The sequence below is a fragment of the Sciurus vulgaris genome (assembly GCF_902686455.1).
Source record: "Sciurus vulgaris genome assembly, chromosome: 14".
Classification (NCBI taxonomy): domain Eukaryota; kingdom Metazoa; phylum Chordata; class Mammalia; order Rodentia; family Sciuridae; genus Sciurus; species Sciurus vulgaris.
The window spans coordinates 98,463,754-98,476,914 of record NC_136475.1 but is presented as its reverse complement, the minus strand read 5'-3'; the positions used below and the strand labels follow the sequence as shown (position 1 = coordinate 98,476,914).

The 13,161-nt window shown below is 55.5% G+C and overlaps 1 protein-coding gene across 1 annotated transcript in view; it reads right to left on the bottom strand.

Moving 5' to 3' along the window:
- The window catches only part of MYT1L (myelin transcription factor 1 like), a 338,636-nt gene that overhangs the window by 92,383 nt on the left and 233,092 nt on the right, over positions 1-13,161 (bottom strand). Inside the window, exon 10 of the mRNA XM_079110560.1 lies at positions 552-1,523. Coding sequence (XP_078966686.1) covers positions 552-1,523 — 972 coding nt within the window. The remainder of the gene's footprint in view (positions 1-551; positions 1,524-13,161) is intronic.

The window sequence follows — 13,161 nt, the reverse complement described above, 5'->3', positions numbered from 1 at the left end:
CTTCTGTGCCCTGTCTCTCCAGGTGGCTAAGGTGCAGCCCCTGGCCTTATGCTATGTCCTGGGTCAACCTGTGGCTGCTCAGTCTGTCAGGGGTGCTGCTCTAGGGGGTGTGTCTTCCATGACTGTCATCGGATGGCAGCTTATAAACTGGAGCCACCTCCCCATCCACTGTGACCTGTGCTCTGGTTTGATGGACTCACCAGCCCACAGAGCCTGGCCTTTCCCAGGTCCTGGTTTGTCCACAGCAGCACAGGTGTGTGACGCTTTCTACCACAGGCATGTTTACGCGCCAGCCCTGGCCCTCAAGGAAAGCCATGTTACTCATCTGCTCTAATAGTGGGACACTGAACTGTATGCAATTCCCAGAAAAAAATATTCATTTGCTCTTCAGAAACATCATCACAAAATATAATTCTGGAACCAACTCTGGAACGGGCCTTAGAGATGGGGTTTAATGAGATTTGGACTTTAATCGAGGACCATCACCAACATCTTTGGTCAGCTCATGTTTCCATGAGGCAACTTACGTTAGGTAGAAATATTACCTTTACCATAGTATGGCTTTTTGACATGGCTGTCACTGGACCTGGGCTTCCTGTCCTCTCCGGGAAGCTGTCTCGGGGACTGGTCCTCGTATGACCTCAGAGTGTCCCTCCTCCCGGCGTCCATGGCCATCTTCTCCCTCATGGCCTTGGCCCTCTCCGTTTCCAGGGCGATGGCCTTCTCCAGGAGTGTCAGGTTGCCCTTGGTCATGTCGAACACCTCCTCCGACCTGTCCGAGTTAATGGAGGTGGTGTCGTCGTCTCGGTCCTGACACCCGTCCTCCTTGGCACAGCTAGAGAACGTTCTGGGCCTGGGGCTGAGCTGCTCCTCCAGCCGCATGAGGTTCATCATGTCCGAGTAGCTGCGATCGGGCGTCCTGCCTGGGAAGTCGTCCTCGGGCCGGCTGTGGGGCCGGGCGCTGGCGCTGGGCGGCGGGCCGCGGTCCTGCGGGTCGGTCTCGCTGAGCTTGCGCGCCAGGTCGAAGCACTGGTTGCGCAGGCACTCGAGACTGCTCAGGCACACCTCCTCCTCGCTCTCCTCGCCCAGCCTCTCGCCCAGCCCGTTGCTCACGGGCTTGCCCAGCACCACGTAGTTCATGCCCCTGCCGTCCTGCGGCGCCAGCCCCTCTGCGTGGCCGCGCTCGCCAAGGCCGTCGGAGAGCACGACGCCGTGGCCCTGTGCCAGCAGCTTCAGCGAGTCCACGGTCTCCCTGACCACGTCGCTGTCCAGGTCCAGGCTGAGCTCGCTTTTGCGGCCCAGACTCTCGCCCTTGCCGCCCTCGTCCTCCAGGCTGTTGGAGGTGTTGCTGTTCATCTCGGACTCGGTCCTGGCGCGGTGGGCTGCGTCCTCCGCGATCTTGCCCAGGTTGAGCAGCGACTTGGCCACCAGCTCGTCGTAGTTGTCGTACTCCTCGTTATTGTTGTCGTCCTTGTCCGCGTCCTGCAGCAGGCGCGCCCCATGGCAGTTCATTTGACGGTCTTCTGCAAAGGAAATAGAGAAGACAGGGAAAGAAGGGAGGTGGCTAGAACTGGGGGTTCAGCGGCAATCCCAGGCACGCACGGCTAGGAGGGGCCTGGGCCCCTGAGCAGCTGGTCAGGTGTCCCCAGGAGGGAAGCGAAGGCGCCAGGTGGAGGGAGGCCCCTTGGAGCACCCTGTGGGCTGCCAGCCTCCCAGCCAACCTGAGACCAGCCATCACACACGGCACGCACCACGTGAAGCAGACATCCTATCTCTGGGGTCTAAGTTGGACTGCAGTCTGCATGGGTTTCACCTGTGTGCAGTCCAGCGGCTGAGTGCTGGCTGCACACCTCTGGCTATGCTTCTCAAGAGCTCACGAACTTTGGTTTTGCCAACTCTTAAACAGACGTTCTCAGCAATTGCTTTTCAATGGTTTTCTTCTGCCGTCACACTCGGCAACGGGGAAGAAAGCCTGGGGCTCTGAGGACTCAGGCAGGCCACCCCCACCGGGTGCTCCCCATCATACCCCCGCCTTGGGGCTGCATTATGAGCAATTCTGAATCCGATTCCTTGCAGAGACGTATGTGCCACAGAGTGAAGTCACAGGAACCCCAGAGAAAAGTGTGGAGACAGCCCGTGGGACTGCGACTCACGCTGTCTGCGGGCGGGGGCAGGGGCAAGGGGCTGGGAGGAGCTGGTCACTTGTGTGCCTGGCAGCTGGCAGTGCTACCAGGTCACCGCATCACGGCCGCAGGAGGCCTGGGAGAGCTGGAAGGAATGCTGGGAGGGTGAGTGTTGTACTCCACCTCGGACGCGTGCTTAGGGAGACTCTCACGTGTGTCCAACCCCTCTCCTGGGGAACAGAGTCTGCTACCACTCAGAGTGTCTGGGATTTGTGTCTGCATTCACCTTCCATGTAGATGATATCGTGCATGTTGCAAAACAGATAACCACTCCTGGTCTCTTGAACGCACCCCTGGGTTGAGTTGGCCACTGTTTCCTATTTCCTCAGCTGTTCTTTGTTTCCACCACTAAAACACCAGAGTGAGAAGAATTTTTAATGCTTAGTAATGACGGGGCAATGAGGCATGCTGACCAGCAAACACCAGCTGACTAAAACTGAGATCTGGAGCTCTGGTACTTGCTTTATGGATTGTACGTTAGTGAAAAAAGATCTGGAACTCAGTAGAGACCCTCCCCGTCCACATAGCTAAGACCTGCATCCCAAAGTCGCAAGTCAAGTGGGACAGGTGCCCCTTCTCTTCTGGACCATTCCGTGCATCATCTCCCTTGTTACGGGATAACGTATCCCTAAAGAGCAGCGGAGGGGAAGAACACGGGAAGCACGGTGGCGCATTCTCACGCGCAGCATGCGCAGCCTGGGCTCCAGCTTCGGCGCAGAGTCACGCCTGTTCTACTGAACTCTGGAAATGAGCTTCATATTCTCCTCTCAATCTACACACGTTGTAGGGCTCACTGCTGTGACTGGAGTAGTATCCTTGGGGTAACCAAGCTGTGCTGGTTCTGCCCACTGACCCTGGTGGTTTCCCATGGCCAGCACCTCCGCAATGGGGGAGAACCAACCACCTGGTGAGTTTCTAAGTCCTGATTTGAAATTGAGAACACACCTGGGACAGGTGGAAGCATTTTGGAAGTTGAGTCAAAGAAGAAACCACAGCCTGGTGAGACTTACACTTTCCATGATCGCTTCCATGAGTTCTGTGGACCTCATCCTCTCGTCCTGGAGAATTTGGAAAAGCAGTGGGCACTGACAGTGGGGAGCAGACAGGGACGCCCTGCCTGTCCCAGGCACTTTCCATAGTCACAGCAGAGCCACGCTGGAGGCCAGATGGAGGCCTCGTCTCACAGGTCATCTTCCCACCAGCCACACGAGGGACGAGGGGGCCACTCTCCTGTTCTCACCTCACTTACTTCGAGTTACCTGCCCTCCCACAGCACCTCAGGTTAAGAGTCCAGTTCGCCTTTGAAATTCAGGTATCTATTAACCTCTTCACCGAATCGCATCACCTCCTCCCAAGAAACTGAAAGACAATTGGGTGATTCCTCACAGAGCCACACAGCCACTTCCACGCGTGAAGCCAGGACAAGCTGGGGCAGGCCCTTCATGTGGGAGCGAGAGAATGTGGACTGCTTCCCCTACCAGCCAGACCTGGCCTCCCAGGCTGAGGTTCAGCCGCTCTCTGCACTTGCCTTGGCAGTCATGTGACAATGAGTAAACCAGGGGTCACCTAGTTGAGCCCCCACTGGCCTTCTGCTTCCTGCCTGTGCGTGCACTGCTGGGGACCTGACCCAGAGTCTCGCCAGCTCCTCTCTTAGGAGGGAACAGACAATTCCTGGACACCTCTTACAAGAATCATATTGCTAGGATGCACTACGTGGACTCCTGCATCCGGGCACAGGTGGCCGCTGGCCTTGTGCATCTGCCCCAGAGCAGGTGGGGAAGCCAGCACGCTGTGGAAGGAGCCTGGAGTCAGGCAACAGGAAACGCATCTGAGCAGCCCGGCTGCCACGTGATTTGGCCTTCCTTCAAGTTCCTAATGCTCCTGGTGCATGGCCATGAATCCTTGTAGGTCACCATGACTTCTCCAGCCTCCAGTGTTGAATGTTCCCAAACACATTTCAGCTAAAGGCAGGCCTTCACTGTGTCGATTAACGGAGGGGACAGATGGTCTGTCACCTATCAGTAAGCAGGTTCTGGACGTGCCTGGCCCTGTGAATCATTGAGATTCGGGACCAGTCACTGGGAGCTTTGGGAATTCCATCTCTGGTTTTAATCTCCAGGCAGTTTACACTGGAAGGTGTGTTTTTGCTGAACTAATATGAAACGAGTCACATTCGTACGTGGACTTCGGCAGATGGACCAGTTTCCTGTGACTATCTGGATTAAAGCTATGGTACAAATAATCCACAGAGTGAATATTAACCATGAGAATTTCTTGAGTTAGTTCTTGGTTTCTATCCAGTGATTGACATTCTACCAAAGGGGGAGAATGTACTTGTGGAGGGAAACGCAGTTTTTCAGAAAACTCAAGTGCACACTTGTGTTCTAGGTGAAGGAGCAATGCTTGGAGAGGGCTTAGAGAAGCCCACAGCACCTTCGTCCTTTCTGGAGTAGTGCCTTTGGCACCTGCCATCTGGCGAAGCGCCTGAGAAATGCGCGCTGAAGGGCGGCCCGCCCTGCAGAGCCCCAAGCCAGGCTCAGGCCTGGGAGCTGCAGGAGTTTCACACCGGGTGACCCTGGAGAAGACCGGTCCAGCCACTTCCAGACCATGAGCCCAGAAAGCAGAGACCACTGTGGTGAAGGCTGGTGCCCTCCTGCGCCTCCACCAGCCGGTTACAAACCTGTTATCGCCGTTACGTGAGCAGTTTCAAGGTCTTTGTCAAATGCTGCGGGTTCACCTTTTCTCCGCGAGTCCGTTTGCTACACACAGTTCTTGCCGCGTAGACAGGGTCAGGGACTCTAGAGGTTTTCCTAAGAAAAGCCTAAGATCCAGTTGAGTGTTTTCCCTCCATCCTCAGGACTAGGTCATGGCCAGAACTCTGTGGACTCGACTTCAGAAACGTGAGCATTGGCTCCTGAGTAGTTCGCCTCTCAGAAACATGCCTGAGACTCAGCTCGTCCAACTGGATCCCTGCTGTCACCACAGTAGGCCATAGTCAAGCTGGTACGAACTGCCTTAGGGCAGAAATCACCAGGGACTGCCAGGTCCAGGAGGCCCAGTCTGAGTGACAGGTGTCATTGGAGGCTTTGACTTAACTGACACTTCTGACTTGTGAGCACAGAAGCCTGGGGATCTCTTCAGTGATGGACAGAGGAGCGTGCTGCAACAGCAACTGCAGCATAGGAAAGAAGCGGGCACCGGCCAGACACTTCACGTCCCCAAGTCACATGGGAGGGACACAGACACACACATCTGTGTTCAGGAGGGAAATCCATAAGCCAGGCCTCAGTCTAGCTCATCAAGTCCCCTGACAAGAGGAGATGTGTCTGTCCTCACTGAGACACAGGAGGACCTTCTGAAAGCCCCCAAGCCTGCTGCTCCTTCGGAAAGAGGGCAACATGAAGCCAGAAGGAGTGAGGGATATCTCAAGTCATCTGTTGCCCAGAGACAGCTGGTTTGGGTTCTGGTCCAGTCCAGCACTTCACCCAGTCAGCACCAGAGTCCTAGCACTTTCTGAGTTGCTCTTGTCCTTGACAGGGCTGTAGGGGCTCAGGTAGCAGACCCCTCAGGCCCTCTAGACTTCACATTTTCTGGTTTAGCCTGGGGAAGGGGCTCTGAAGGATGAGGGGCCAGCGAGTAGCCAGCCCTTCTTCAGGGCTGCACGATGTTTCCACACTGCCTCTTGCCTGGTGGAGTCACTGCAGGCTGGCTCTCGGTGTTGTGGGAAGCCTCCTCCATGCTCCGAGCCTCTTCAGCTCACATGGTGTGGCGGAGGTGCCAGGGGCCAAGTGCCCCTGCTAGCAGCCCCTCTCACTGCCCTGTTGGCTGGAGCCTGAGAAGTGACCACTTCCTGCGTCAGGTGCTGTGGTTCTCAAATCCAGATGTCAGCGCTGGAAGGAACCGCAGAGACCAGGCACACACGCTCTCGCGTTGTGCAGGAAGGAGTGCAGGTCCCTAAGGGGCACAGCTGCTTGCTGTTGCTGCTCCTTGACGGTGGTGGCTCAGCTCCAGCCACCAGGGTCTCTTGTGTCTGTGGCTTTCCCATCATGGGTTTTTGGGCAGGTGGAGGCGTGTTGAGCTGTGCCAAGTAGGGCCATCTCTCATGCCCTGCTTCCAGGAGTCCAGCAAGAGCTCAGGACCACAGGGGGTTACTGGACAGAGGGACTGACTTAGGCCCCTCCACCTGGGACTTGGGAATGCTCCAGCTATGGGAAATGTGGGAAGTGCCAGCTCCTTTCTGAATCCACATGCCTCATTGCAAGAGGCTGATCCCAGGTGTCCTTGCTCCTCCAGCGTCCGTGCGGGTGTGGGAGCTATCCAGGAGCCCAGGGGCAACTCTGCCTCCTGAGGCATGGAGGTTCCCAGAGGGCCCCTCTTCCCTGGTGGTTCCTCTGTTTCTCATTTGCTCAGTCGACATGGTCAGTGTCTCGTTTCTACCTTGATTTTTTTTTCTCTTACTGTTCCAAACTATAGGGTGTTTTCCTGACATAACTCGTCTGCAATCCCAAAGCTTCAGGTACTAGCCACACATCTAAACGATACCTTCAGTGATGTGCCTGTGCTGGACAGGTGACCCCTGCAGCAGTGCATCGGTGCTGGGGACATGCAGGGACACCTGCTGCTGAGGACCATGAAGGTAAAGAAAGAGGCATTTGAATTTTTCTTTGTTTTTAGGTACTTGAAATTGTCCACATCTCTCTTGGGAGTTGTTTAAGATGAATGATTTCTGTTGGGCACATGATTTCCTAAAGTTTGCAAAACATTGTTTAGAGTTAGCTGGCTTTTTGTTTTTTACGCCAGGGAAGCAGGACCAATACTGCCTTTCTGTAGCGATTGTCCTCACGGTGCCAACGAGAGCTGGGAATCCGGGGCTCCGCGTTTGTGCCCTCCCCCGCGTTTGGGTTGGGAGGTCTGCACAGCAGTCCATTCTGCACCTGCACAAACTCTCCTAGGGCGGGAGATGCATCCTGCTGTGGTTGTTCCTCCTCATGGCATCTCAGGACCCATCCTTCTTAACAGGAGGCAGGCCACACTGGCCTGGGCAAGGCCTGGCCTGGGGACCCAGGCCACCCCACTGCTGTGCTGCTGTGAAACAGCAGGGGAAAGAGGAACTGCTCACGGGGACAAGCAAGAGAGCTGGAGGGACCGGACTGAGTGGGTGGCCTGGCCAACCCTGCCTGAGGCTGCAGCTGTGCTCTTCCACACGGCAGTGTGGGTCTGGGTGTGGCCTTAGCGTGTCCTGTGGAATCGCCTGACGTCCTGGAGGCTGTGACCTCTCCCTGATGCAGTCCCATTGCCACGCTGGCTGTGCTCTGGGAATCTTGGCCCCTTCGTGGACAGTGGAGTGCCTGTGGACTCCACCGCTCTGCACCCGAGTCCTTGCTGCTGTCTTCAACCGTCTGTCTTTGTAAATCAATCTACTTTGGGGAGCAGTGGCCAGTGTCCCCCTCGAATCCTGGCAGGGCCCACACATGGTTGCATTGCCTGCCAACTCAGTCCAGTGCCAAGGGTCTCAGACTGGCACTCTCCTGCCCTTCCGCGTGCTGGGAGAGTCCCTGCTAGGTCACTGGCTTCTGAAGTGCCCCTCGCGGCTCCCATTGTGGCCAAAGCCTCCCAGGCACTGAGAGGAGGAAGGAGCTGGATCCCCACTGCCCAGGAGGACCCTTGTCGCTCACTGGGAAGGGCCTGCCTGGTCTCCGTCGGCTGTCTGTTCTCGGGGTTCAGTGCTGGCATTTCTAGACATCTCCACACTGAACTCACAGTCTCTGGAGAGGGTGACACGTCACAGTCCTTCAATCAGGTTACAGACACACGCTACCAGTGTCACCTGTGCACAGGCAGCCCTGCAGTGCCCGGGGCACTAGCAGGATAGGGCACATTTGTTCATATAACAACTATCCACTGAATCACGCCGAGAGCCAAACAGCGAACCAAAGAGACAACATGCTCGAGTGATGGAAGTTGTATTCAGTGACAGGCAAAAACGAATAGAAAATGAGTACCTGCTGTGACGTCTGCGGGCAATTCCTGCCTTGAGGGAAGTGGACCAAGTGCAGGACAGGGAGGGCTGGGGGGTGGGCGTCAGGAGGGAATGAGGCCGGCCCCAGGAGGGCCAGTGGAGGCCTGAGGGTCTGGGGTCAGGTCTATAGGAGGGGACTGAGCACGGGGTGACAGCTGGAGGGGAGGCTGAGCCCTGGATCCCTGGCGACATAGGCGGGGCCTGAGTAGTGGATGTGAGCAGGACCAAGCCTTGGTGCCGTCTCCTGGAGTCATGGGAGAGGCATGTCAAGAGTCCTGAGAACAGCAGCCCCTCAGCCTCAAGCTAGCTCCCCTGCAGGACCTGCTGCAGCAGCCCACTTCCCCTGGTAGTCCAGGCCTGGACTTCTGATGCCAGGGCACCCTGCAGGCCACGTCACTGCCTCATGAAGGGTGAATCCAAGGAGGACTTTGGCTGTGCTGTTCAAGGTCACGGGACCCGGAACCCTGGTTGGGGGTTTAGTGAACCAACCACTTTCACACTCCCCTGGCCAACAGGGTCTTCCCCAGACAGCCCAGGAGCAGTGGGCAGCGCACAGACGCTACACAGAGAGCTCAGCACGAGGCAGGAACAGCCAGGGCTGAGGGTATACGGTGCAGGCAGGAAGTACGCAGAGGGGGGCTTCCTTGGCTTCAGGGAGTGTCTCGGTTCCAGGGAAAAGGAGCCTACTGGTTCATCATGCAAAGCGAGTGAGTCATGTGCCTCGTCCACGGCTGATTGTCAGCCCAAGATGGAGTGAGCAGGCCCGGGCGACCGTGTGGAGAGGAAACGGGTTCTGGAGTGCCGTCCTCTTCACTCTGGACCCGAGCGTGTTGTTTCACTTAGTCGCACTTCCGTCCCTGGGTCTGGTGAGGGCTCGCCCTGTCGGCCAGCACTGGGAGGACGAAGCCCATGGTAGCTGTCCTCTAACTGTGGCTTTGTAACATGTGCACGTGTAGAGTTGTACATGTGCTTACAGAACTCACTGCCGTGGCCTTGGAGGCTGGGTTTGGGTGTGTGCTGTGCACGGCTGAGCTGAGAAGGGCCTTGCTGTGATTTCCCGTGAGTGCTCCTCCAGTGTTCCTCCAGGGGAGGTGCCCGGATGTGGACGGGGCTCCTCAGCCAACACCAGCTGCGTCAGTGGTTGGAGTAGGTTGGGGAAAGGGGACAGCAGGCAGCAATCTGATTCCCAGTCCTTGCCCCATGGGAAGCTGCTGCCTGGGGCAGTGCCGAGGGCAGGCAGCCACCTGCCTGTGCGGTCCTGTGTCTGCTCTGCCGCATCGGGGAAGTCTGCTCCAGCTGACCCCTGCTGTGCCCAGAGCTAGACCTGTAGCCGTACAGCAGACCACAGGCCAGAGGTGAAGCGTGCGGGGCCTTCTGACTGAGGCCGAGGGCTTGTGACTCTAATGATTTGAGGTGCTGTATTGTCCATTTCAAAGGCTAAATCATGATTTTAACTTTTCCACGAAACTAAATGAGGTAAACTGAAGGAGAACTAACAATCTTCACCAGGAAACCGAGTTGCCTACAGACATTTAGATTCGCTACTGAGTTATATTTCCTAACTTTTATTCATTAGGGATTTCAGTTAATGAATAGAAGAAGTTTATAGAATAGAAGTCAGTGAATAGAAGAAGTTTATCTTGTTCATAAAGTGTTGAGGGTTTTCTTTTAGAAGACACTTTAGGTATCTGGCTTACTTAAGTTCAGGGTCTTGAGAACAGTGGGAGGGAGCATCCTGCCACCTCAGCCACCTGAGGGCCACTGACATGGCACGCTCTAGCCCATCTGCCTCTGTCGCTCTGCTGCTGTCTGTCTGTCTGTCTCTCTTTCTCTCTCACGATAGGTCAGTTTCCAAACTAACTGGACAACCTTGAACTCGTGTGTCTCAGAGGAGACTGCATGTCCTGCCTTTCAGTCATAAACCAGGGAGTGGAAAAGTCTCAGACCTTGGCTTTCTGTTTCTGGGAGGGTCTGGGGTGGCCCCCTCTGCAGTCTGCTGGACTGGGAGGCACCGGGGGCTTCACACCCTTCTTCTGCATGTCTGGTCAACCTGCTTCATCCTGGCAGAGGGAGTGCCTCTGTGCAGCCTGCAGAGACAGCTGTTCTGGGGAACTACAGTTCAGTGACTCTCGATATCCAAACCTCGGTTTCTGATTCTCACCTCGCACCCCTGAAGCCTCTGCCCCAGTTGCCCTTCCAGCTCTGTCCTCCACCCACAGCCAGCTCTGCATGTTGTGTATGCACACTCTTCCAGACTGTACTGTGCATTATTTCTGGTGAGTTTACTTAGTTTTTTTAAAAAAATGAAACCAAACAAAAACCCTCGGAAACCAGAGGCCTCTGGGCACCCAGAAAACACGTGCTCGAAACAAGCCACCCCTGTGCTCTGGATGCTGGGGCACATAGAATGTGCTTGTGGTGCTGGCCTGGCCTTGCAGCACAGGGACTGAGGGCCTGGGTGAGTGTGCGGGCGTCTGCGCTGACCCTGCCTGGCCCCACCCAGCACTGCAGTCTGAGTGGTGGTTCTCAGACAGCACCTTCCTCTAGCCTGGGAACAAGACAGGGAGTGAGAGAGGGGTGAGTCGTCATGTCCAAATCGCAGCCCAACCGAAGCCCAGTGCGCCTAGGCGACACACTCTCAGGGACGGCCACAGCTGAGAATCCCACATCCTGCCAGGCAGCAGGCTGCTCTGGTTGACAGACCAGCACTTGGAACAAAAATCAGATTCGTGAGGCGTACTGCATGAGCTGCTCTTCTTAAAGTGGACCTCCAAAGGAGCGGGGACGATGGGGCTGCCGCCAGCCACGCTCTTCCACCGCCGTGCGTGGAGGGCTCCCAGCTGTGTGCATGCTGCTGTCACCGTGTGCATGGCGTTACATCTTGAGCAAGTTTTCTGGTTTGTAGCGAAGTGCCTGAACATTCAGGAAGTATAAGGTAAGATCATGCACGGGGAGAGGTTTTACCACGGACTGATCCCTAGAAAGACCTGACGGTAGGAAGTCTCCACTCGAGGCCACAGCACCACGGAGGCCCACCCGCCTGCTTTCCAGATGTCCTGAAACCCTCTCCTGGAACGCAGGGCAAGGTTAGTCCTTGAGAGGAAGAAGGATCACCGCACGCTCTTTCTCCCAGGTGCCACAGCTTTCTCACGCCGAAGCCCCGCGTACTGAACGTGTCCTCTCTGCTTGGTCCCAGAACCTTCCCTTTTCTGCTGACTGCAGGAGAAAAGGATCGACTGATTCTGATTTTCACAGCTCGTTTGCATTTCAACTCGCGTCCCTCATCAGGGACGTTTCCCTGAGAAAGACTGAGAGGATGATTGGTAATCAGCATGGAGAAAGCACCCTAAAGGGACGCTGGGGATTCAGGGCCAGAGACAGACACGCTTCCTTCAGGTGGACGGGAGCTTAAGATAAACATCACTGCTAGGTCCGTTTAATCTCTTTTCCTCAAATCACAGGGATCCAAAAACACATTAGTCATAACAGGCACCTCATCTGCTAATAGGAAAATCTTCCACCACAGGGCAGTAGCCCACTTACCTTCAGGTAAAGGAATTTTGATTTGATCAATGTAAAATTGACCATTACCATGCATTTTGAAAATAAATTCTTCACACAAAAGACCAGCCTCTGATAGGTCAAGTGTACAATAACTGATTTTGATTAATTATGAACTTAATATAATCAGAAGTGAGTTGCTCAGCTGTTCTTTGTAGAAAGAGAAGAAATGGACTTGAGTTGTGTAGTAAAAACAGTCTACCACACAGCTGACTGTATAGCCACCACTTGCAGAAAACACCTGACCTTGATGAGCCTTAGCTTCTCACTCGCACAGCAAGAGGTCTCTCCTCTGTTCACTTGCACGGGGTCAACGTGAGGCCACATACAGCCCTGAACACACGTGCACTTACAGGGAATGCACGTCACTCTACTATTTTGATTCATGTGTAATAGCTGCAATGCTGGAGGATCCTGGGACTTAAAATAAGCACTTAATTTCTGAGTTATAAACGACATTCCATCTGGAATCTGTGGCTCCTACCATAATAACACAGTGATTTATATAAACTTGTTTTATCTAACAGAACCTCTCAGAAGCTCCACATTTCGATTCACTGTCAAGGTAGACATGCATCCCTGGAGAACAAACATTAGCATCCTATCAGCAAAGACACCTGGGACTGCACTTCTGCCCCTGAGGCGGCGCTGGCTCAGGCTTTGTCCCTGTGCCACCTCTCTGCCCTGGTCTCTCCTGTGGACACCTGGGGCATGCTTGGCACTGTCCTGCTCTGTTCTTTCTAACACTGAGGTCATGGTCTGCACCACCACTGCAGGACCAAGGCACAGTCGCCGCGAGGAGTTGGCCATTGGCCCCATGGTGGGAGTGGCGTCTCTCCTGAGCTGCATCCACTCTGCACTTCCCCGAGGAAGGTGCCCTGGCCAGGCATGAGTTGGCATCTGTTAGCCAGAGTCTGGGCACCGGCTTCGACCGGAAGGTGGACATGCGGTGCTCAGTGAGGGTGTGAGAATAGGAGGCCGACAGACTTGTGTCACTACATTAGCGTGGCTAGGAGTTTGGTCATGAAACTCCTGCCAGGTGGCCCCAGCAGGACTGTGGAGTCCCGGGAGCCTCCTGGCCCTGCTGGGTTATGGACGCCAGTGTGTGGTGCTGGCTAAGCAGAGTCCAGTGAGGTGCTCCTCCAATGAGGACCCTCCAGGACAGAAGACTCTGAGAGTCCCCGGGCACCAGGCTGCCACTGTGGCTGGCTCCTAGAGGAGACTGTCCTGTGTCTTAGAAAGCAAAAGTCCTGCAGGGTCCTTTCCAGAGAGCCTGAGCAGTCAACACCATGCTGAGGGTCCCCACGGGCACCACTACTGCTGACTGATGGCTCCTGGGGTCTGGGGTCGCATGCAGGTTGTCGGAAGGTGGGGATTGTCCCAGCTTCCTGCCTTGCG